General features: G+C 34.2%; 1 protein-coding gene across 1 annotated transcript in view; it reads right to left on the bottom strand.

Moving 5' to 3' along the window:
• The window catches only part of BRIP1 (BRCA1 interacting protein C-terminal helicase 1), an 86,236-nt gene that overhangs the window by 17,812 nt on the left and 44,514 nt on the right, over positions 1-23,910 (bottom strand). The window contains exons 12-14 of the mRNA XM_004685019.1: positions 19,908-20,069; positions 8,576-8,735; positions 7,495-7,616 (exon numbers count right to left, since the gene is read on the bottom strand). Of these exons, the coding sequence (XP_004685076.1) occupies positions 7,495-7,616; positions 8,576-8,735; positions 19,908-20,069 (444 nt within the window). The remainder of the gene's footprint in view (positions 1-7,494; positions 7,617-8,575; positions 8,736-19,907; positions 20,070-23,910) is intronic.

Here is a 23,910-nt window from a genome sequence, read left to right as displayed (position 1 = left end):
CCGGAACCGGCTGGAGCCGGCCTTGAGTGGAGGTTGTTTATGTGTGTGCGGCGCGGGGCGGAACTCGGCGCCATCTTGCAATGGCGACCGCTTGGCTGCGTTCCACAGTATTTCAGTGGATTTTGCTTGTTCTGCTCCCCACTCTGTCTCTGGTGAATCCCCTCTGCCCCAGCACCTCTGGCCTGCACCCCAGTTCTGTATGTATAAATAAGTAAATAAATCTTTAAAAAAATGTCAATTCTCTAAAAAAATTAAAAGTGTCTCAGCAGATTCATCGATTATTTTTTGATGTTTGTTGTTCAAGAGAGACAGAAATAAAGGGTCTGGTTATCTCATTTTTCACTGCTCAAGGTGAATTACAAGTTGTCAACCTAGATAGCATATTTACATATAAACTAGATTTCAAGATATACTTTGAAATTGTTTTAATAATACTTTGGGTTGAAAAAACTTTTTAATGTAATTTGGTGGAAGTGTTCTGAGAAAGAAAAAATGGTGTATGCAACTGTGGGTAACATACTGTAGACCTTCAGAAGTGACAGGGTTTTTCTTCCAAATCTGTGATTTGGCCTAAGTGTTTCCAACAATTACAACAGTAAGTTGCTGGGCTCCTACATGCTAGAGTTTAGTATTACAATCCTTTTAACTTTATATATACAGCCATTTCCCCTGGATAATAACCATGTTATTATCAGGCTAGAGCCAGGTGGGTTTCTGTATCAGACACTACACTATAACCAGAACTTTACTACTCTCTGAACTCAGGCTCTATTCCTGGATCTGGTTTCCCACAGCTTAGAACAAAGTCTCAAAACCTTAAAATGGCATAGGGCCTTGAACCACTGGCTCTTTTAAACCTCCACTCCCAGCCTCTATTCACAAGTCTTCCTCCACAACTCCTTTCTATCTCTCCGTTTTTCAATTCCCAGAACCTGCTATTCTCTTTCAGACCATTGGGCCTTAGGATATATTCTGTTCACCTGTATAACTCCCACCCTTTTTTTCTGTGACAATTTAAATGTCACTTTCTCAAAAAGTCTTTTATTACCCCCCAAAGACTAAGTCAGGATTCTGTTATACATTCTCATAGTTCCGATGACTTTACCTTACAGCCTTCATCACAACTGTAATTGTTTATTAGCAATGTTCCTTACTAGATTCTAAGGTCTGAGAGACAAGGGGCTATCATTTGTGTAGTATGTTCACTGAATCCATTAAAGTGTGTGGTAATACTAGTCAGATACTTTAAAAATTGGTTGTTTTCCTATTCTGAATAGCCTTAATAATCTGAATAGTCTTACTGTAAAATGGCCTTTGATGAGGCCATTCTACTTAGCAAATGTTTGTATGTTTAAAACTCAAAGTAGACACAACTCAAATCTGATCTCTGGCTCCTCCATGTACTAAAGGAAATCAGTCCAAGTAAATGGGTAACTTTTCTCCTTAGGCATCCACACACCTAGATCCTCTCCCACCAAAATATCCTATGGCAGGTTGCAACTTTACTGATTTATACACATCACTATAATGGCTGTATATATAAAGTTAAAAGGATTGTAATACTAAACTCTACCATTTATACACATCACTAGCTCATGATTATGAGCACGTAGTTCAATATGTGAATATATGAATCTACTCAAAATTCTCAAGAAAGGTTTTAACTTCTGAAATCAGGTTTGTCTTGATATACTACAGCCTCTGGAATGTCTGCCTCATCCATTCACTAATGAATATTCACACAGCTGTCAAAGCAACTAGAATAATGAAGAAATATCATTCTCCTTAAAAAGAAATCTGTCAAGACTTAAGAATTCTAATACTGCTATCATTTAATAATATTTTGACACTTGAAACCAGTGTAATGTGGTTTAATGTGCACTCTATTTTATTAATGTTGCTATCCCTGAGGGCAAGAGAGGATAATAGCCTTTTTTGAGGTTTCTAAAATGTAAAGAATACATGGAAGTTTATAAATGTCTATGTATTTGTTATAAAGTCAATAACAAATTTAACAAAACTAAAATAGATACCTGTATTTTTCAATCATGAACATAACTTTTCAAAATTTATAAAAGAATAAACTTTGACAGTCAGTATCTTCAAAACTAAGTATCCTAAACAAAAAAAGGAATTTAGAAGGATTAATATACGCCAATCGTGAGATAACAGATTGGATCATTTCCTGATTTTTAAATAGTTTCTAAGTGAAATCTATGTTGGTAACTCATCACATTATGTTACTAAAGAAAAATAATATGTAAATATAAAATTTATTACCTCAGTAAACTATTTTAATCCTGTAGAAGCAATTCATATTGAACATTACCATTAAATTTTATTAAACCAATTATAAAAATCTAACATACCACTTGAACATTTTTAACATACAAAAATTTTTTGTTACATATCACTGTTTTATGACTTCCCCTCATAGGAGTAAAGGTACAATAACCATGGAAGGAGAATATTTCTATAAACAAACCATGCTAAGGAATAGAAATAAAAATGCAGTAATAGTATCTAAAGTTATACCTTATAATGTCTCACAAATTATGTTTACCCCACCAATTTGAAATGTGGATACCTAAATTATAAAGTTAAAGGCTTTGTGGTTTTTAGGTTTTAGAGATTGGTCAAATGACTTGCTTTAAATATTCATTAAAAAGGCAGCCTTATTAATATTGTGACTTAATTGCATTACAAGAAAATATTTCTTTACATTTTTCCACCAATATCTAATCATATAAAAGTCTTGGTTAACTCTTCTTGCTTCTCAAATACGTTGGTTAGTATACAGAAAGTTTTCCTTTTAACTATTATGTGATTAAGTATGTCCTTATAAAATGATCAGAAGCATCTGGGAAAGGTGGAAGTAAAAAAAAAAGTCCTCACTGGGAAAGCAAGTTTAATGTTTTCCCTTCAGAGTGGCCCATTATCAACATTTCATAGTGGGTTTCTTTATTTTCAGGTCCCAGAGGTATGCGCAATAAATTATGACTTGAACTAAACAAGTCACACTTGGCTCCAAAATGAAATTTTCCTACCTCTACTTTCTAGTCCCCAAGGTGGGAAGAGGAAATCCTGGTCACAGCCAAAGAAGTCATATTTTTGGCTCTAATATACATTTTCCTGCTTCTCTAAAAGCCAAATTCTGCAGTGGAGACAAGAGTCTTAAGTTATTTTTTTAATTTTTACTTTCATAATCTGTGTCTCAAATTTAAGGAAAAAAATTTAATAAAAATCAATGTCATTGCCTTCTTTTCCCCACTCAAATCACATTTCTAACTCAGACATCAATCTTATCCTTTAAAAAATGAATTTGAATGGAAAAAGAAAATAATACAGAAACAGGTTGTTTCATTTTTATAAGATACTTATGATTTTCAATGGTAAATAAATTCTACTTATTCTTGCATGATTGACTGAGTATTAACATAAAAAGAATTATGAAGCCCCAATTTATGGTCAAGTAATTTGAAGCATTATTTAATTTTAGGAGAAGTTTCAAAAATGTAAATCAAAATCACACAATGAGATACCAGCTAACACTGAGGATGTGAAGAAACCCTCATACACTGTTGGTGGGAATGTCGGCTTGTCCAGACCTTAATGAAAAATAATGCAGAGATTTCTCAAAATATTAAAAATAGACCTACCATACAATCCATCAATTCCATTCTAGGTATCTAAAGAATGCAAAAAGTCTTAACTCAATGGGATACATGCACTCCTATGTTCATTGCAGCACTGTTTACAAGAGCCAAATTATAGAAACAATCTAAGTGCCCAAGGGCAGAGGAGTGGAATAGGAAGGTGTGATATGAACATACAATGTACTACCACTAAATACACCTATAGGTACAGGAATATACCTATAAAAATGATTACCACTTGCCATTTGTAACATGGATGGAACTTGAGGGGAAAATGCTAAGTAAAATAAGTCAGAAGACAAATACTGTCTTTCACTAAATGTGGAAAATAAATTAAAAAAAGGGGTCAGACAGAATCAAGCCAAGGACAGCTCTAGATGTCTAAGGAATTGAGACTATCAGGGATGGGGAGCTCGAGAGTAAAGAGCAAGGTGTGTAGAGGGCCCAATGGACTATGGTGGAGGACATGAGTGTCCTGTTGGTGGATGGGGTGTGATAACACACATCTGAAGCCGTGTGATTTTCTACCTTTAAATCAGAGTCAGTGTTTTAAACCAATGTTACTTCAATTTTTAAAAAAAGCTTAGGAAAAAAAAAAAAAAGCTTAGGAAAAGTCATTTATGGAAACTGGTTAGTTCATTATCTTATTTTACAGAAAAAATTTTTTTTAAAATACATTCTTAACCACATCCTAAAATAACTCACAGAGAGGTATGTCTGTTATAATGCTCTCCCCCAGAGTGTGAGTAGAACCTGTGACTTGCTTCTAGCCAATAGAATATGTCAAGGCTGATAGACAGTCACTCAATTAAGCCATCCTTTAAGGCAAAGGTACAGAGAAATTACACTTGTAGTTATGTTAAGCTATATGACTATATCTTAGCAGACTGGAACTACAGAAGAAGTAAGCTTGTTGGCTTAAAGAAGTAAGTTGTCATGCTAAGAGGGGTGTATGCAAAGATCACATGACAAGAAAAGATGAGTAGCATCTAAAAGTTAAGAGCAGCCCTAGGCTGGATTCGTCCAGTAATTTTTAGAAGTGAATTCTGCCAACATTCTGAATTAACTTTGGAAGAAGATCCCCAGTTGGAGATGAGAATGCAGTCCAGCCAAACTCCTAATCTCAGCCTTGTGAAACCTGAGCACATGGAAACTGATATAAGAAACGTGTAATTTTTTAAAGATTTATTTATGCATACAAGAACTGGGGTACAGGCCAGAGGTGCAGGGGGTGAGTGGATTCAGCAGAGACAGAATAGGGAGCAGAGTAGGGAGCAGTGACTGAAATATACTGCTGAGGGGAGCAGCAAGTGAAATAGAAGAGGTCAGCCACACCATGTGGGTCATCTCTCTGGCTGGGTATCAAACTCGTGATTCAGTAGCTGTATAGATAGCTTCATATTGTTGCACTTTAACCCATTACACCATCAGGGAGGGCCCAAGAAATGTGTATTTTTTTAAGTGACTATATTTGCAGTGATTTGTAATGTAACAATAGAAAACTAATATAAAGAGGGATAGTGAGTATATTCAGTATAGGACATCCTTTCCATTTATTATGTTTTACTGTGTATTCGAGTATAAAATGGTACTGTGACTGAGAATTCCTTTCAATAACTACTGTAATAATTTTATTGTCACAACACACTTTACTACCTTATGATGTTATATTAGGTTTACTGTTGTCCGATGTATTATCACATAATAATGATTACTGTCATTATCATTAATCATTTAATGTCTTAATTAAAGTTTCCAGGAATGGTGCATTGTTATTTTTAATAATAATGTCAAGTAAAACAAACAAACAAAAAACCCTAATACTTATGTTAAATATAAATATATTTTAAGCTTTATTTGCACAGAGAAACTCGGGTGCAAAAGTATGGGAGTATGGCCAGAAGTATGGGAGGGGAGGTGAGAGGATTCACCAGAGAGTCACTGAAATACATTACTAGGGGGGGCAGCAGGTGAGACAGGAGAGGTCTGCTGTGGGTTAGTTCCTTGTCTGGGAATCAAACTCAGGCCATAGCAGTGATAACCTGAAACTTAACACTTAGGCCACTAGGGAGGCCTGTTAATATAAGTATATTAAAACATATAAGCATATAGTTAACACTTAAATACAAATATATTAAATAATAAACATAACTTAATCATTATTTAGATCAACATTTTTTTGAACACACAATATATTCTAAGGCAATTTCTAAAGTATAGAAATTAAAGATGTTTAATAAATTGTCCTAATCATCAAGGTATAATCTAATGAATAAATATAACAAGATGAAGTCAGTGTAGAATGTGCTTTAGCAGTAATGAAAAACAATGGCACAGAAAACTATAAAGGTAAATATAAAAACCAGTACTGTACTTTTGGTTTATAATTTTTCTCCCTATATGACTTAAATGGCATGTAACAGAAGGAGAAAAGTGATGTTCTCCGCTTTAACCAAGCAGCATTACTGTAATAATATAGGGTGGTCAAGGTAAAATGATAAGACATCAAATAAGGCAGTACTCCACCAAGAGCAGTGTGCAGCAGCATTCAGCTTCAGCAGAATGCAGCATTAATGATGTTGAAAATGAACACAACAATTCTCTTGTGTGGTTGTCAATTGTTACCAAGAGTGGTAATCAGAGTCAGCATTAGCCACGTTAAAATAGGAGCCTTGGCCACACAGCCCTGAGCTTGGTCATCAGTGTTCTCAATGGTGGCACTGGTTACTGCAGAAAGACCAAAGTCGGTGTAGGTTGAAAGGTTTAGATACCCCTTTAGTACCTTCAGATTACCCAGAGAAATATTATTTATTTCTGTTTGTGCTCTATAACTCATAGTAAAGTATGAACAGTAAAGAATATAACTACCTATGGAATGAATTCCTGCTTTAGTATGAGACACTAACAGTTCTGTACACTGAAAGGGATAAGAATTATACTCCATGTAGTAAGTTAAATGACCAAGAAATCTCAAGTCTTGGTCTCAGAATACTAGCACATATAAGTGGCTGTAAGAAGTAAAAGAAAATCCTCCCTGATGGAAGACAACATCAACTTAGCCTTCAAATTACTGCTATCAGTAGTTTTCAGATGTTTAACAGTCAATGATAATGAAGCAAAATTCCTACTTCTAGCCCAGACAGAATAACTGGTGTGGGAATATTCCTCCCCCTAGGATTGTAAAACTGGACAAAACAGATAAAGCAACTGCTTTCTGGGAAGCAACTGCTTTCTGGGAACAGATACCAAGCAGCCTAATACTGTAATCTTAAAGATAAGGAAAATCCATTAGGTAAACTCCATGATGCTCAGCTCTTTTTTTCTAGGTATAATCTCATGACAATAGCACAGAGCACAGAAGCACAGGCAGAGTACAGTAGTCCTGCTGAACTGAGATGGAAGGTATCAAAATTTAGAGCAGCTAAAAAATCAGTGAAATTTGCAGGGCAAGGGCATGGCAATAGAGAACAGGGAGTTAGATAGAATTCACATCTGTGAATCTGTGGCGAAGAGCCTGACAAAACACAAATTTCTGAGCTCTACCTCCCTCCAGAGTTGGATTCAGTTGGCCTGGATGGAGTTGGAAAATGCGTATTGCTATCAAGTCCCAGATGATACTGATGCTCCTGACCCAAGACCACACTTTGAATTTACTCTTGTTGCACAGAAAACAGCGTAAGTTAAAACATAAAATAAATTCATACTAGCTACTAAACCTTTCTCACTCATTCCACGCCACCAAAGAATCAAAATGTGTTGAAGATATAAGAAAAAATTTAATTAACATGATATAAACAACTTATATGAGCAATGGGACTTTAGGGCTTCGACAGCCTACCTGTAGATCATTCACACTTGGAAAAGGAATTCCTATTGTTATCACAGCACGGGCATTGTCATCTGAGAAATCCATCCCCTCACTCACTTTACCACGACAAACTGCTACCAGGAGAGCTCCATCTTAAGGAATAGAAAACAAGCATTTTCATTCAAGCGCATTTCATTTCAGTGCACTTTAGTGCATTCAAAATTTCCCAAATTGCTTATACTTGTCATATGAAAACACCCAATTACAAATATTTGTTGTTGCAAACTTAAGAAAGAATCAAAGTAAAATCTGGTAGGAGACAGTTCAACTTCTTTCCATAGGAGAACAACATTACATTTATCTATAATATGGTAACAAACCAAATTACAAATTGTGTATCTCTCAGATAATTTATAGTAAAACCATACCAGAGTAGCAACATGCACATGAATGACTTAAAAAAAGTAAAACTGCAGTTACCTTTATCAACAGATGTGAAGTTGTCAGGATTATTTAAGTAACTAATTTATACTTAAACATACTCAACCACACATTAAAACACACAGAGAGAAGATTCTATGTATAGCTGTGTTATACAGGATACTGACAGTTATGTTATAGTATCTTTATGATGTTGCACTGTTCATAAATTATTACCATTAGCCCTTCCTTTCAAAAACATTCTCTAACTTTGAAGTTGAGGCTTCAGTTATATTTTGTAAACTCAAGTTTATCCTATGTAATAGAATATAAGTACAAAGCACATTATTTGCATTAAAATGGAGAGCTTGTTTGGTGAATAAGGAAGATATGTATGTATGTTCTACCTGCCACTTCCACAAATCATTTTGGGGCGTGTGAACTATGGGACAGAATATGAATGTATGCTGTTTCTTAAAGCTGAATGGTTTTCCCAAGTAAAAACATTCATAGGAGAATAATTTGCAATAAAACAATTTAACTTTTTTCACCCTAATATAAAATATAATTTTTCTCTTAAAAGCAATTCATTAAAAAAAAAATAGTAACACTAATGAAATTCTAACAGTGCCACATTCTTACTTTATAATAAAAAATAATTTTTATTGATCATCACATAGTTTCTAATTACCTTTTTCTCCTTTGAACTTGATTGCATCATAGTATACCTGCAGTAATTCATCAAAATCAGTTTTTTCTCCTCCTTGTGGTTCCACAATGACTGTTTTCAGCAACTCCAGGTTATGCCATAAGCCAGTGTACAGCCAACGTTCTTTTAACTTTTCTAATAACTGAAAAAGGAGAATAAAATAATGAACAAACTTTATGTGTCCAACTGAACAAATTTACTTTGGCTTGGTTAAAAGCAATTCTATTACATAAACCTTCCTGTTTTTATATTTCTTATTCATAAAATGAGGAAAACTCTATCAAGAGTTGTTTCTGGGTTAAATTCATTAACAACTTAGTGGTGATGTAAAAGAACTCCATGTATGTTAGCTGCTGCTACTGTTACCATTATTATTACTATTAATAGTATAGTTACTACTTCTATTATTGCTGTAGTAGGGATTTCAAAAGTGGGAAAAAAAATACTTCTGTCAAAGTTGATGAATTTTAAGTTACCTCTTTAAACCTAGGGTGAAAACCTAAGGTGAAGTTCCTTAATATGCTTACCTAAAAATTATTTAAATGACAAATTTTAAGATCACTATCTAAGGTAAATAAGCTGTATGAAAATCTGATCAAGTTATCATTAATAAACCTAATTGACTAAGACACAAACAGAAATTCAGGTGGGCAATGAGTAGAAAATATACAGGCACAAATATATTCAACAAATTTCAAAGAATCCTTATGATACTGACTACATAGTCTAAAATAATACAACTTAGGAGAAAAGTTAGTAATTCGAGTGATAGGAGCTGTAATAAAAAAAGAAAAAAAAAGGGAAAAAAGTTAATAATTCAAAGTAATGAGAGTAAAAACTACACATACAAGCTCGACATGAAAGACTTAAAGAGGAAAACAGAATTCGCAGAAGTTTTAAATATGGATGTGGGGTGCAATTCTTAAAATATATCTTAAAACATGTTTATTTTTAAAATCTGGGAGAAAAGCAGCTTTAGCTTTCTTTTTAAGAAGCCAGACTATCAAACAGTAAATACAAAAGTAAAAACTAATAATAAACATAAGTGCTGAAATCAATAAAAAAAGTGTTAGAGGAGATTATGACAAACTCAACTGTTTTACCAACTTGCTCTATGCCAGTTCTTAGAATGCACTAAGAAAGTATCCCATATTCTCTAGAGAACAAAAGAAAATTTTTATAAAAAGGTTTCGTTTCCCATATCTTTTCAAAAGTAAATTTAGTAAATTCGTTACACAAAATTTTAATCACTGCTGTGTTCTAAATGTTTGTGTATTCCCCAATTTACATGTTGAAATCCTAACTCCCCAAAGACTATGTTATGAAGTAGGAGGGTGGCCTTTCTTTGGGTGTTGGGTGGTGGTAAAGTCATAAGGGTGAATGTGAACCCTAGTAAAGGTGATCTCACACAGCTCCTTAACCCATGTGAGAAGAGAGATAAGCTGCCGGGAAGAGCCCTCCTTCAACCATGCTGGTACTCTGAACTCAGATTCCAATTCCAGAATGAAAAAAATTTGTATTAATTCTATATTTTTAAAAATCTATGGTATTATGTTACATCACCCAAACAAATTAAGACAATTATTAAAAAGGACAATAGTTTATTGCCTTTTACACAGTAATCGAATTATAAGGAGAAATTCCTTAATATCCTAAACTGATAAATAAAAATAAAATTTCCCTGTATCAACATGTTATTAGTAAAAATCACAGGGCTAACATTTGTCTAAGTCTTTATTCCTGAGTGCCTCAGGAATTGGCTGCCAGAATTTGAATTTTGCATATGTACTATTTCTGCTAGAATTTGAATTTTGCATATGCACTATTTCTGAATCAAAGTCTATCACTGAAAGTATTAAACCTTCTGACAGTACTGAGAGGCTACTGCATAGGGGGGATAGTCACAGTGAGCCTTCAATCAATAGTACCATGACAAAGTCAACAACACTTAGGATAATTGATTATTTCCTCAAATGGTTCTACTGGATAGACAGTTTAGAAGGGGATAAAAATATCCTAAGGATGTAAAATCTGAAAATAATTTGGGTTTTTTCCCTGTCTGTAGGTTTTACTAGACCTATGACTTCTATAAAAACTTTTTTTCTGATTTCTGCATCTAAATTTTGTTTTACTGTAATGATCCTCCTGTAGATTCAGTGAATGTGATCCACATATAATTTAAGATTTAAAAAAAATATGTTTATATGTTCTTTGAGACTTTAACATTATTTCCTATTCATTACTAAGTTAAATACATACTGAGCAAAGATGAGGGTTGTTATAACTTAAATTTTGCCTAATTTATCTACAGATATCTAAGAGGTATGCTGAAATCCTCTGTACTATTTATAGAATTGGTTGGTTTATCCTTATATTTCTTGTCATTTTGTTTCATCTTTTTATTCTGAAACTATGTCTTAAGTGAAAAATTCCTGTTAAATCTTCTTGGTGGATATACTTTTTATGTATATGGACTACATAGTTGTCGGGATCCTTTTTTTCAAATGAATAATTACAAATTCAAGGTAATTATTAACTTTGTGAGGGTGGAAAAAGGAATAGAATTAAGAAGCATCCAAAGATTTAGCTTTAATAGTTAGTTCTTTGGTAACAGTGTTGCTGTTTTCCTTTTATTAATATATTTTAACTCATATATCTACTACGCGTGCTTTTTTTTATGTAAGTATAAAATGTTACCTAGTGCTTGTGATAATGGAATTAAGATTTATTTCTTGTGGATGCTTTTTAGGAATGCCAAGGCACTGGTGATACAGAGAATAATGATAATAAAACAATAAATAATAAGGCCCTATGATACGTAAGAATATCAGAAATCTAAGAATAAAGCAGGCACACTGCAGGAAAAAGTTCCTGCTTTTGTGGCAATTAAATTACTTTGAAAAAATTTTACATTCCTGCAGAATTATCATGACCTGATGCTCCTTTCGCTAAGTACCAGTCAAATTCAACAAATATCTCAAAGGTACCTGAAATGTCATATACAAGATCTAATTCATAATATTCCAGTGTTCAATATCAAAGGATACCAGAACAGTAGAACAATGAGTTATCCTTAACAATTCACTCACCCACATTCAAGCTATTACCCAACCATATCAATTTCTATCTCTTAACTATCTCTCCATATCTAAAAGATCATCCAGTCCAAATCTTTATAATCTCCTCCTTGGAGACAATTCCAAATCTCCTAAACAGACTCTGCTTCCTGTCTATTATTCTTAGGTCTTCACATTTCGGAGTCAGAGCAATTATTTTCAAAATACAAATCTTACCACTTTAAAATTCAACAGAGAGTGAGTCAACAGATGGGTAAACAGGAAATCGCAGGCCCTTCTTGTCCCCATGGAAACACGGATTCAGCAACATATAAACCAATTATTTTTGTGGGAAATTCAGAAAACAGTAAAGAGGCTCCTGTCTCTCAGGTAAGTATGAAACCATCTGTATAGAAGCTGGTAAGAAATTCATGGTACCCCTGGAAGTCCCTCCCTCTGTTCAGTATGATGTGTGATTATAAGAAAACTACCTCCCAGCTTTTCCCTAGAGGAGAGAAAAATTGAAACACATATCCAAGGTGCAGACTTTTAAGACGCTGCCCAGGGGATAGTTTCTATCTTGCCTGAATGTAAGCACTGGAAACAGGACAGAGGCTAGCGGTACAAAGATACAGGTTTAACTAGCATGCAGTTACTTGCCAAAGTCTCTCCCCTTGCATGGCATAGTGAGAACACCCTCAACTTCCAGTTTCTCCCTGGAGAGGGAACTTATTGGACCTTAAATCCAATGTTTTCTTTTTTTTTTTTTAAAGACGCCGTCTAAGAACATTGACAAAATCCAGCATACTCTTGATGCCAGGAGGCCACTGACAAAAGAAAGGGAGGCAAGCTTGCTGCTTCTCCAGAGGACCAGCAGTACAGCAGAGGCGAACACAACTTGGTGGCTTCTACTTTCCAAGGGGAGAAAAGAGCTAATGGGTATGTGTACCACAATCCAGCTTTTTAGGGGTGCTGCATAAGGAACTGGTGTCTAGTCGGAGCAAGAGAACTGAGGAGACCCGGTATACGATAAACCAGGACTGATGAAAATAAGAAATCTAGGTGGCTTGCAGTAGCTCCACCTCTCTATAAAGATTATATAGAGAAATGCACTTTATGGAACTGCTGACTGTGAGGTTCCAAACTTAGAGAAATTACATCTTATGTACTTTTATGCCACTGTAATGAAAATAACTTTTGTCCAGGAGAAAATGTTGTCCCAAAGGTTACAGTTCATTGGTCTGTAGTACTTTAACAACTTTTGGATTCCTTTATGAAAGTGCTGATAAGTGCACAGCTCCTTAAAGGCTCTCTCAGTCACCTTTGACATAATACTCATTCCCTAACCAATGAATTGAATCATTCCTTTGATAGGTATTGACTTTATACTTATATGGAGCTATGATTTCAACTTTTTGAAAAGTATACTGTAGAGAAAGAAAAGTGAGCATATTATAAAAATATTTAAAATTAACAGAGAATGTTGTTAGACATAATAGGCAAGGGAGAAAAAGGTTCATAGATGCCTCCTGAGTTTCTGAATAGTCCAAATATAGATATTTCATATCATTATATAGATAATACTAGAAAAGCCCCAAGACTGGAGGAACAAATTTGTTAATGCCTTTGAGATGCCCATATTGATATGTGCATCTTGCATTTAAATATACAGGCGTGTGTGGATGTTGTAATTTATAATAAGAGATACATAGTTGGTCTTCATCCTCATTCCTGGCACACAGCTCTTCATATCCTTGGGATTTCCTAAGCACTAAGAGCTGTGGGGGTATCTTCTGTTCCCAGTTCCTGAAATAGCTGCAGGGCCAGAAAGATGCAATAATTTATTCATAACAACCCCTTTCAACCACAGAGTTTGTTAATGATGTGACTGGACAGCCCTCAGATACCTAAGGACAGGGGTTGGCCCCACCTCAAAAGAAAGGAGAGGAGCAAGAGGTTAAATTAACTACCAGTGGCCAATGATTTAATCAAACAAGTCTATGTAATGAACCCTTGATGTAAAATCAAAAGGTTGAAGTTCATAATGCTTCTAGGTTAGTGAATGTATCCACATACTGGACAGTGGTATACCCCAATTCCATAGGGTCAAAGTAAGTTCCTGTGCTCAGGACCTTTCTCTTTCAGAGCACTCACTCTATAAGTCCCTCTTTACCTGTATCCTTTATAATAAATTAGTAGATGTAAAATGTAAGTAAATGTTTCTCTGAGCACTATGAACTGCCCTAAAAAATTTAACTGAACCAGAATAGATGTTGTGAGAATAGCTGGTCAGTAAGAAATACAGGTACCAACCAAGTCTTGAGGTTGGCTGTAATATAGTAGATGCAGTCTCATGCTCCTGAGCCCTTTCCTTGTAGGACCCAGTGCCTACTCTTGGTAGAACAGAGCTAAACTGCAGGACACTAAAGAATAATTTGATGTGTGAAAACCCATACGTCCAGATGTAAAGGTGTAGTTGTGCTGTAGACAATCACTGAGATTGAGAAATGAGTTTTTTCTTCATAGTATAGTACTTGCAGAGAGAATAGGGAAGGCAAAACAACAGATGTAATTAAAAGAATGCAAAGACAAGACTGACTAACAGTAGCTAAAGATGAACTCAACAAGAAGACTTTACTCCTCCTCTGACCTCATACTCTGTTCTGTCACATATCCAATCCATCAGCAAATCCTCTTTCAAATTATATGTAGACTCCAAATACACTACCCAGGTAGTTCGAGCCACCACTGTCTCTCCTCAATTATTATAGCAGGAACCTTGCTTCTTCCTGGGCTGTCCACAGTCCATTTTCCATATATCAGCCAACACAACCCTTTCAAAAGCAAGTCTAATGTCTCCAATGGCTCCCTACTGCATTTAGCATAAAATCCAAATCCTTACTGTGCCATGATTTTAGCCCAACTACTTCTCTGACTGCATATCTTACTATTCCTTCCACGTGACCCTTACTCTGCTTAGACACAATAGTCTTCTTGTTGCTCAAACAAACCAGGCACTTTCTTCCTCCAGATCAGAAACGCATACTTCCTTCCACCCATTTAGGACTTTATTCAATGTCACCTCCTCTGACAGGCCTTCCAGAGGCATCTAATAAAAATTCTAAACCACCCCTGCTCATTCCTACAATTTTCATTTCCCTCTATTTTGCTTTATTTGTCCATTATAGCACTTACCACTATCCATACTAGTTCACTCAGGTTACCATAAAAGACCCATAATCATTTCCCAATATATACATGTATTAAACCATCATCACTTTGCATACTTTAAACTTCTCCACATATCAATAATTTCTCAGTAAAACTGGAAAATATATCTCAATAAAACAGACAGGATGACTTAAACAACAGAAATTTATTTCTCACAATTTTGAACATGAGGAGACCCAAGGGTAAAGGTGCGGGCTGATTCTATTTCTTGTGAAGACTCTTCCTGGTTTTTTGACAATCTGGTCTTCCTGAGTCTTCACACTTCTTTCCTTCTTGCACAAGTAGTGGGAGACAAAACTAAATCTCTGGCATCTCTTATAAGGATATTAATTAGGTCAAGACTCCACCCTTACGACCTCATTTAACCTTAATTACTTTCCTTAGATATCCCAACTCCAAATATAGTCACACCTACGGGTCTGGGCTTCAACATATGAATTTGGGGGGGGGGGGGATGCAGCTATTTTAATTAATGATACCACCTAATATATTAGTATCTTCATGGGTCTATTTTATTCTCCTTATCTCAACTCTGAAACAATCTCCATAAGGATAATGATTTTTGTTTCTTTCGTTTACTCTGGCCCATCCAGAACTTAGAATGTTACCTGACACATAAAAAATACTCAATAAACATACTGAATGAATGTCATAACTGAATAAACAAGGAAGGTTGAAAATGATGGAAGGCAAAAGAGGAGTAAACAGGAGAAAACTATAAAAGGAGGTTGCAGAGTTCTTAATAAAAAGAAGAGTATTCAGGTGATTTGTAAGATGTCAAAAAAGATAAAAGGTAAAGATGATATAATTAAAAGACATGAACTCAGAGAACAGACTTTGTGATGAGTTTTTCTCTCTTTTCTCTCTGTGCCTCCCTCCCTTCTTCCTCACCTCTCAGTTCTCTCTTCTCTTCCTTTCCTTTCTTCCTTCAGAAAAAAATGGAGCAATAAAGGTTTAGAAAGAGCAGTGGAGGTTAACAGACCACCACAGAGAATAAGAGCAAAAACAGTCATACATGAAAGAGATGACAGGAAATGACATCCTTTGGGTATATCCACATTTTAGTTCAGGTAAGGAGTTCTAGGAACACTGAAAAGGTAGAAATTGATGGTGATAAGAACACTTATAGAGAATGCGATGTATTCACTTTAATTTTCAGTGGAGTTCTTTGTTTTTTGTTTTTAAATACCTTAATAATCTTCCTCCACGATTACACAGGACCTACATGCAAATTTGACACATAGATCGACAGCAAAAATACACATATTATTTTGGGAAAAAATGGTAAATTTTCAGTTTTAGATAACAGAATTATTTGGGTTACATCTTTCCCATTCTCACTACAGGTGACACTCAAATTGTACACTTAATACATCTTAATTATTACCCTGTCAGAGAAATCATAAAAATTTTAAATATCTCAATTGATTTTTAAATTCTCTTTAGTATCCTAACAAGACAACTAAAAATCAGGTTATTTATAAATATGCTGATGCAGGCCAACTCTCAGGTCTTAAGACTTAGAGATGAGAAATGTGAGTATCTCTTTCATAAAATAGTTTACTTAGTGCCTAGAGAAATTCTATTCAAATACAAAGACTAGCTCATATATAGTACTTTGGATGATTTAATTTACTAATTGGTATTCACATCACTTTGGTAACCTTTGAGACATTTTTATTTCTGAGTTAAATCTCACCAATTAAAAGATACTTTGGAATGCTTATGCCTTATCTGGATATTGTCATTTTTCTTTTTCAAAATTTTTAAAACCAGTATCTCACTTGGGAGGCAATAAGTTAGAATGCAACCTAGCGGGGAAATCCTGCATTTGCTCAATGTCTATAGCTTTTACACAGTTCCAGATGTTCAATACATTAATAATGCACTAACTCAAAGCCTCTTTTTGAAACTTTAGAAAGTGCAAATTGCATTAAGACCTCTTTGCCCTCATTAATGTATTGTTACAATCTGAGTCCTCTGGAAAATGTTTTTTGGCATGTGTTTAACTTTATAATATTGCCATTTACTCACTTTAATAGCCAATACTCAAGTCTTAATGCTTTTAATAGGCCTGCCTAAATAGACTACCATCTTTTGTCATCTTACTCACATAATTCATTTCATAGGTAAAACGTACTGTATTTTTCCATCTGAAGATGATTCTTCACTATTTATTTCATGAGGTACTAATATTTAAGAAATGTTTAGTTTCTGTTTTTCAGTTGCTATGTACCTACTGTACCTACAGGTGGAATGTTAGGGATAAAATGTAGTCATTTTTACACAGTAGTAAAAGTGAAAAATAAAATTGCAGTATTTTATAATTTTAAAAATTACAGTAAAAACGGGTATATATTAAATTATTGATTGTTGTATTCAAATATAAAATAGGAAAAAATAAAAAATATTAATTTCTATTGAAACAACTTCTTGTACTCTAGCTATATGAGGATATCTGACTCAATACCTTAGTAGGGTGGTTATAGTTAGTTCAAATCAAATGTTCAACAAACATAAATGCAGTCAGCAAAAGAACTAGGAAAGAATAAAATGGAGAAAACCTGTCCTGAAGTGAAAGTAAGATCTCTTGGAGTTTTTGATTATCTACAAAGAAATGAAAGCTCCTACATTGCTCACCCAAATGGAGTTTTCCCTCTCACAGGATCATTAAAAGATTGAAAACATTAGAGGAATGCCACTGACACTGGCATATGTGTTTACAGAATTGGTTATTGGTACATCTGCTAGAAGTACACAATTATACTTACAATGTAAAAATTGACAAATAAAACAGAATTTGAAAAGTAAATCCATTAATTTTTTCCTGATAATCTACTTTGTTGATATCTTTTGAAAAGAAAGTGGTAAGAATGCAATTGTTATTTACATATGGAATATGCTCTTATCTCTTTAAAATATGAATTCTGAATTTGTTAGTTGGTTCATAACTGTCTAAATAACCATTTAGTTAATATGTATGTATTTGATCAGTCTTGTCATCCTTAAAGTGAAAATATATTGACTTAGTGAATCAGAATGAACACATTTATTCATACAAATTCATCTACAGGTTTTACTCCTTACTGAGTTGACTAACAGTAGGGAAGGAAAGAAACTAATTTTCTATCCTTCTGTTAAAAGACCAGTAATTAAAGTAAACCTCCAATAAACTCAGTGAACCTGCATTATTAAAATCAAAGTAGAATCTAGGCTTAGAGAAGAAAAGGAGTAAGAAGCAAACACTAAGTGTTTCCTAAGAGTTACTACTTCTGCTATTGTCAAACTAAATTTATGAACCTACTGCTATAAAACTTGAAGGTAAAATGCTCTGGAAAAATACTACTTCACAAAAGCGGACAGTTTTGAAAGAAAAATGCTTAAATATGATGGGGATAAGTACTACAAATAAAAATAATTTTTATTTACTTATACATTTGAGGAAATTTTAAATGCATATTGTGTTCAAAGGACTGTGCTAAACCCTGCTTTAGATTCATAAATGAACAACTTATTCCTTCAAGAAGATTTCAGTTTAGTAGTGGTATAAAGAAACATACAATTCCCTATGGTAGCTGATAACATTCATAATTATTAGGGAAATAAAAAGTGATCTGGGGGTAAGAGTAGGGAGATACCATTTTGATCAAATAAAACAGGGAAACCTCCTAAAGGATTTATCTATAATATAGCTCCAAAGGTAATAAGGAAGTGAGGAGTAGAACATTTAGACTGAAGGTACAGCATTAGCAATTTCACTAGAAACATTTTTTATAATCACTGAGTTAGCTTGCATGAAGAAATTAATGGTAAGATTGGATAGAAAGTTACAGATTTTCATAATCCATAGGACATAAGTCTGGTGATCGAATCACCTATTTCAGCAGAAAATGGATTTCCTCTATGTATCTGTGATTTACTCAAAATTTTACCCTTTAACTGAAAGAAATGAATTCTGTTTGTTATGAACAGAGGTATTTGTATAAAGATAAAAGTGAGAAAATTGTCCTTCCAGATTTTCCCTTTACATTTCTTTCAGTCTTTTCAAATTACTAGACATTGTAATAGTTTTGTGAAGAATACCATATTCCCACTAAGATAAATTTGATTTTGATTCTACTGTCATTAAACTAGTAGCACCACTGTTTTTGAAACCGAGAGATCATTTTTATGGATAAAAGGCTTTCTAAACTCTTGTTATGGATAAAAATGTTTCTATTAAATCATTTTGAATGAGACTCAGTGGTGCCAAAGCTGCAACTTAGATCTTTTATTTGTATACTGCAGACTCTGATTTTCTTTTACATCTTTATGAGTAAAATGCATAAGCTATTTTCCTTGAGGGAACATTTTCTACTTACCACTGATTGTCAGAGAAAGAATAAAATGTAAATGTTCAATCTCTAGTTGTAATTTTAATTATCACTTCTAGCTATAATTTTTATATGTATTATTTAATATGAAGTTTATATGTTGAGAATTTTGCTTGTGTTGCTACTAGTTTGATGTTTCTCACTTTTAAACTGCAGTGAACCTGAGAAGAAACCATATTGTTCCACTTAAAATATTTACCTTCTTTCTTATTGATATTTGAAACATCCGCAGATTATAGGTTTACCTTATTTTAAGTGATGTATCAAGGATTTGTACAGGACATATTCCCCACAACGTTAAACAGAAGTGACTTTAGAGTCAGACTATTAAAACATCCAAAAGTGTAATACATGAAAGTGGAAAAAAATGCTCCTTTTTCTCGTACTATGAAAATATCAAGCTGCCCTAAGAATAAAAGTAATAGATATATAATTGCCCTTTTATAAAACTAACACTGCTTGATGACTTTTAGTTTTTCAGCATTCCAAGTAAAACAGTGATAAAACAATCATACAGTATCTCACTAAGTAAGTAAAATAATACATTATATTTAAAAAACTGTAATTCTCCTGTTGCTCCTGACCCTAGGAAGTTTATCATGATAATCCCACATGCTTCTTTAAAGCCAAAAGAAATAATAAATATTCCCTTACCTTGTAAGATGGCAAGAAACACAAAATTCCTTGGCTCACAGTCTGGCACACAGATAATAAAAGTGCTCCCACTTCATCCTGGAACTCAAATGTTTCTGTGTGCTGAAAGGTAGCACAGAGATTCCGCCCCTTGGGGCCTGACCCAATGGTGCCAACCCAAACCTAGAATATAAATATGTCAGTATGAGAGTTATACCTAAGCCAAATAGACAAATTAGCATTTAGTTGGAAACCTTAATTACTTATATGTCAAAAGAATATTAAGCAACAACTTTAGAGAAAATTGATTTTTAAATGATAGGGATTTCTTTTTATTGCTTTTAACTACAGATAGAATTGACTTCTAAGTTTTACTTTAGTCAGAACACTGAATTCTGGTAGGTTGAAAGTTTCTTGAAAGCAAATAGGATTTTACCTCTCTATCTCCTCAACAGCTTTGCACACCTAAGTGTGTAATAAAATTGCGTTAGATGATATAAATAAATGAAGACTAAATCAGAAATTACTTAAAATGAGGTTGCTATGATGCTATGATCTGATGCAGACAGGTAAGTCTCTAAGACTCAAATACGACAGAACTAATCTTTCACGAAGTCATGAGTACTCAATGACTGACAGTCACAGAAAATTAGCTTTACAGTTATCTGCAATTCTGCTACACTTGTTTAGCAGAGTAGTACATCTGACTCAAAAAAGAACAAAATTGGCCCTCCCTGGTGGCGCAGCGGGTTAAAGCACAGCACTGAGAATCTAAAGCCACTTCTGCATGAGTTCAATTCCAGCCTGCCCCGGAGGTGACCACATGGTGTGGCAGACCTCTCCTGACCCGCCCGCTGCTCCCCTCAGCAGTGTACTTCGTCGATCTGCCTGTTCTGTTCCCCACTCTGTCTCTGGTGAAGCCTCTCACCGCCCCTGAGCCTCTGGCCTGTACCCCAGTTCTGTATGCACAAATAAATAAAATCTTAAAAAAAAAAAAAAAAGAACAAAATTTAGTAGTGTGAAGACAATACAAACACTTCAGATTATTGAAAAATGAGATTAATGTATATTCTGCGAGCTGATGCCTGACCAACACCATTTTAACCAATTTTTAAAAGATTAACTAATAGATATTATGTTTCTTGATAAGGTGCAATGTGAAATAACATCACCTATTAATATTTTTACCAAACTGTTTAACTGTTTAACATTTTTTAAAAAGATTTATTTTTATTTACTTATGCATACAAGAACTGGGGTGTAGGAATGAGAGGATTCACCTGAGTCAGAGTGGGGAGTAGAACAGGAAGATCTACTGAAATACACTGCTAAGGGGAGCTGCAGGTCATACAGGAGAGATCTGCTGTGCCATGTGGGTTGGCTCCCTGGGTGGGGATCAAACTCATGCTGGAGTGGCTGGCAATAGCTTGGTAGGACTGAGACTTTAACACCTGCACCACAAGGAAGGCACCTGTTTAGCTTGAATCTTATTACAAGGAAGCAATCAGACAAATCCAGGTTATAAGTCATTCCTTAAGAAAACCAGTAAATTCAAATTCTTAAAAAAATGTCAAGACGGGGGAAAAAATGGCAAGAGAACTGTTTTGAAGACTAAAGGGATATAAAAAGCCAAATGTAACAGGGTCTCCCTGGTATTGCAATGGGTGGAAGCACAGCACTGTGAAGCAATTTACAGCCACTGCAGCACGAGTTAGATCCCTGGCCAGGGAGGTGACCCACATGGCACAGCAGACCTCACCTCTTCCCCCTCCCACCCCACACCTGGCCTATTGCCCAGTTCTTGTATACACCAGTAAATAAATCTTAAAACAAAACAAAAACAAATGTAACATATACCATATGGTTGGAATATGGATCAAGAATAAGAAAAACAAACAGGTATAAAAGATATCTGGGGACTAAATTGGCACATAAAAATATTGACTATTGTATCACTACTAGATTTTTTGGGTATGACCATAATATTGTGCTTATGTAGAATTATGTGTTTGTTCTTAATAGAGATACAGTAAACTAAATAAAAAGTGTCACATTGTTCACAAATCACTTTCTAATAATTTATCCCCCAAATCACATATATACATATGTAAGATAATTAACATTTTGCTAAATTTTTCTTTTTTCACTTTCTTTCCTATAATATAAACATATATACACACAAAATGTTATCTGATAAATCTAGGTGAACAGCATAAAGCTGTTGACTATATTAACACTTTCTTTATACTTTTCTGAAATTCATAATTTTTTAAAAATAGTCAGGGAAAATTAACAAATGAAGGATAAAAATATATACAATGAAATACTATTCAGCTATAAAAAGGAAATTCTGACTCATGTTATGAATTGATGAACCATTAAGACATCATGCTAAATAGAATAAGCACCAAAAAAATTACCTTAAGATTACACTTATCTGAGATAGTTAAAGCAATCAAATACATGAAAATAGGAAGCAGACTGATGATTAAAAGGTTGGCAAGAAGATGAAATGGAACTATTGTCTAACAGGAATAGAATTTCAGTTTTGAAATAACAAGAATGTGAACATAGGACCTCCCTGGTGGCCGAGGGATTAAGTGCAACACTAGCACTCTGTCAGCCTGAGTCAATTCCCAGCCAGGGAGGTGATCCACATATGGCACAGCAGAACTCTCCTGTCTCGCCTGCTGCTTGCTTCAGTAGTATGCTTCAGTAAACCCACCTGTTCTGCTTCCCACCCTGTCTCTGGTGAATCCTCTCATCCCCCGCATATCTAGCCTATACCCCAGTTTTTGTATGCATTAAAAAAAAATCTTAAAAAAGAAAAAGGAATGTGAATATACTCAACAAAATGGAACTATACACTTAAAATAACTTAAAAAATGTAATAGAACAACTAGCATTACTATTATAATTCAGTTACATTACAGGTTAATGAGTTTCTGTACACTAGACTGAGAACAGTCTATATTAACATCCTTGTAAGAAATACTTGCTGATTTATCAATAACTTCCAATATTTACTTTAGTTGCTAAAGAAAGCAACTTGAAAATACTGAACTTATTTTTCCTTCACTATTTTTTCTGTGTTATCTTTAAATTAATGAAGTACCACTGTTTTACATCAGTTAATATTTTTTTCCTCCACTGCTGTTCATGAAAATGTTTCTTAGTAGGAACACCCTGGCATTTTGAAAAGCACAATTCTTTGTTATATAGTTTGGCATTCTAAGCCCCACTTACTAAATGGCAGTTGTTCCTGCAAACTAATTGTGACAACCAAAACTGTCTCCACTGGAGGAACAAGAACAAAGAAAGGGAGCACAATATAAAGGTCTATGTTGGTAAACTATGGGTTCCTTGGTGGTGGGGGCAATACAGCCAAGAGAAATCTGACACTTCTATTATGGAAATAACAATTTAAGCCAGGATTAATGCAATAAAAAATATTTTAAAAAGTCCCCACATACACACCCTGGTTGAAAATGATAGTTTTATAAAGAATGAGAACTGTGTTAGACATAGAGTTGTAGGTACCACTTTAAATTACTTCAAAAAAGAAGTATGGCAGACTGATAAAAGCCTAGTCAAATACTCCTAGGAAAATTAAAGCAACTTTTATATGGTATTGCTATAAAAATTAACATCTTAAGTCATGGAACTCATAAATGTACTTTTATTTCATTTCTGATATTTAAATACATATTGGACACTTCATAATTAATGCCAGGTATTAATTCAGATGCAATGGTAGAATGGGAACCTAAAAAGAAGAATAAAGATGTACAATAATCTAATGAAAAAGAGAAACATAAAAAACAAGTAATTATGCAATCAAGATTATGGTAAATATGTCCAATTTTTGTTCTGCTTTTCATTAAAAAATTGAGGCCTATTTACAATGAGGGAATTGCACAGTCTTTGTATCCAAAATTATATTTTCACACACTGGGTTGAATATATACTATCATATGTATTCCCTTTTATTGCCACTATCAAGTTATTGACAGATTTTCTTTTA

Source organism: Condylura cristata, unplaced genomic scaffold (assembly GCF_000260355.1).
Source record: "Condylura cristata isolate star-nosed mole 26May11 unplaced genomic scaffold, ConCri1.0 scaffold00017, whole genome shotgun sequence".
In the NCBI taxonomy this organism is placed as follows: domain Eukaryota; kingdom Metazoa; phylum Chordata; class Mammalia; order Eulipotyphla; family Talpidae; genus Condylura; species Condylura cristata.
This window is presented reverse-complemented; position numbering and strand designations above follow the sequence as displayed.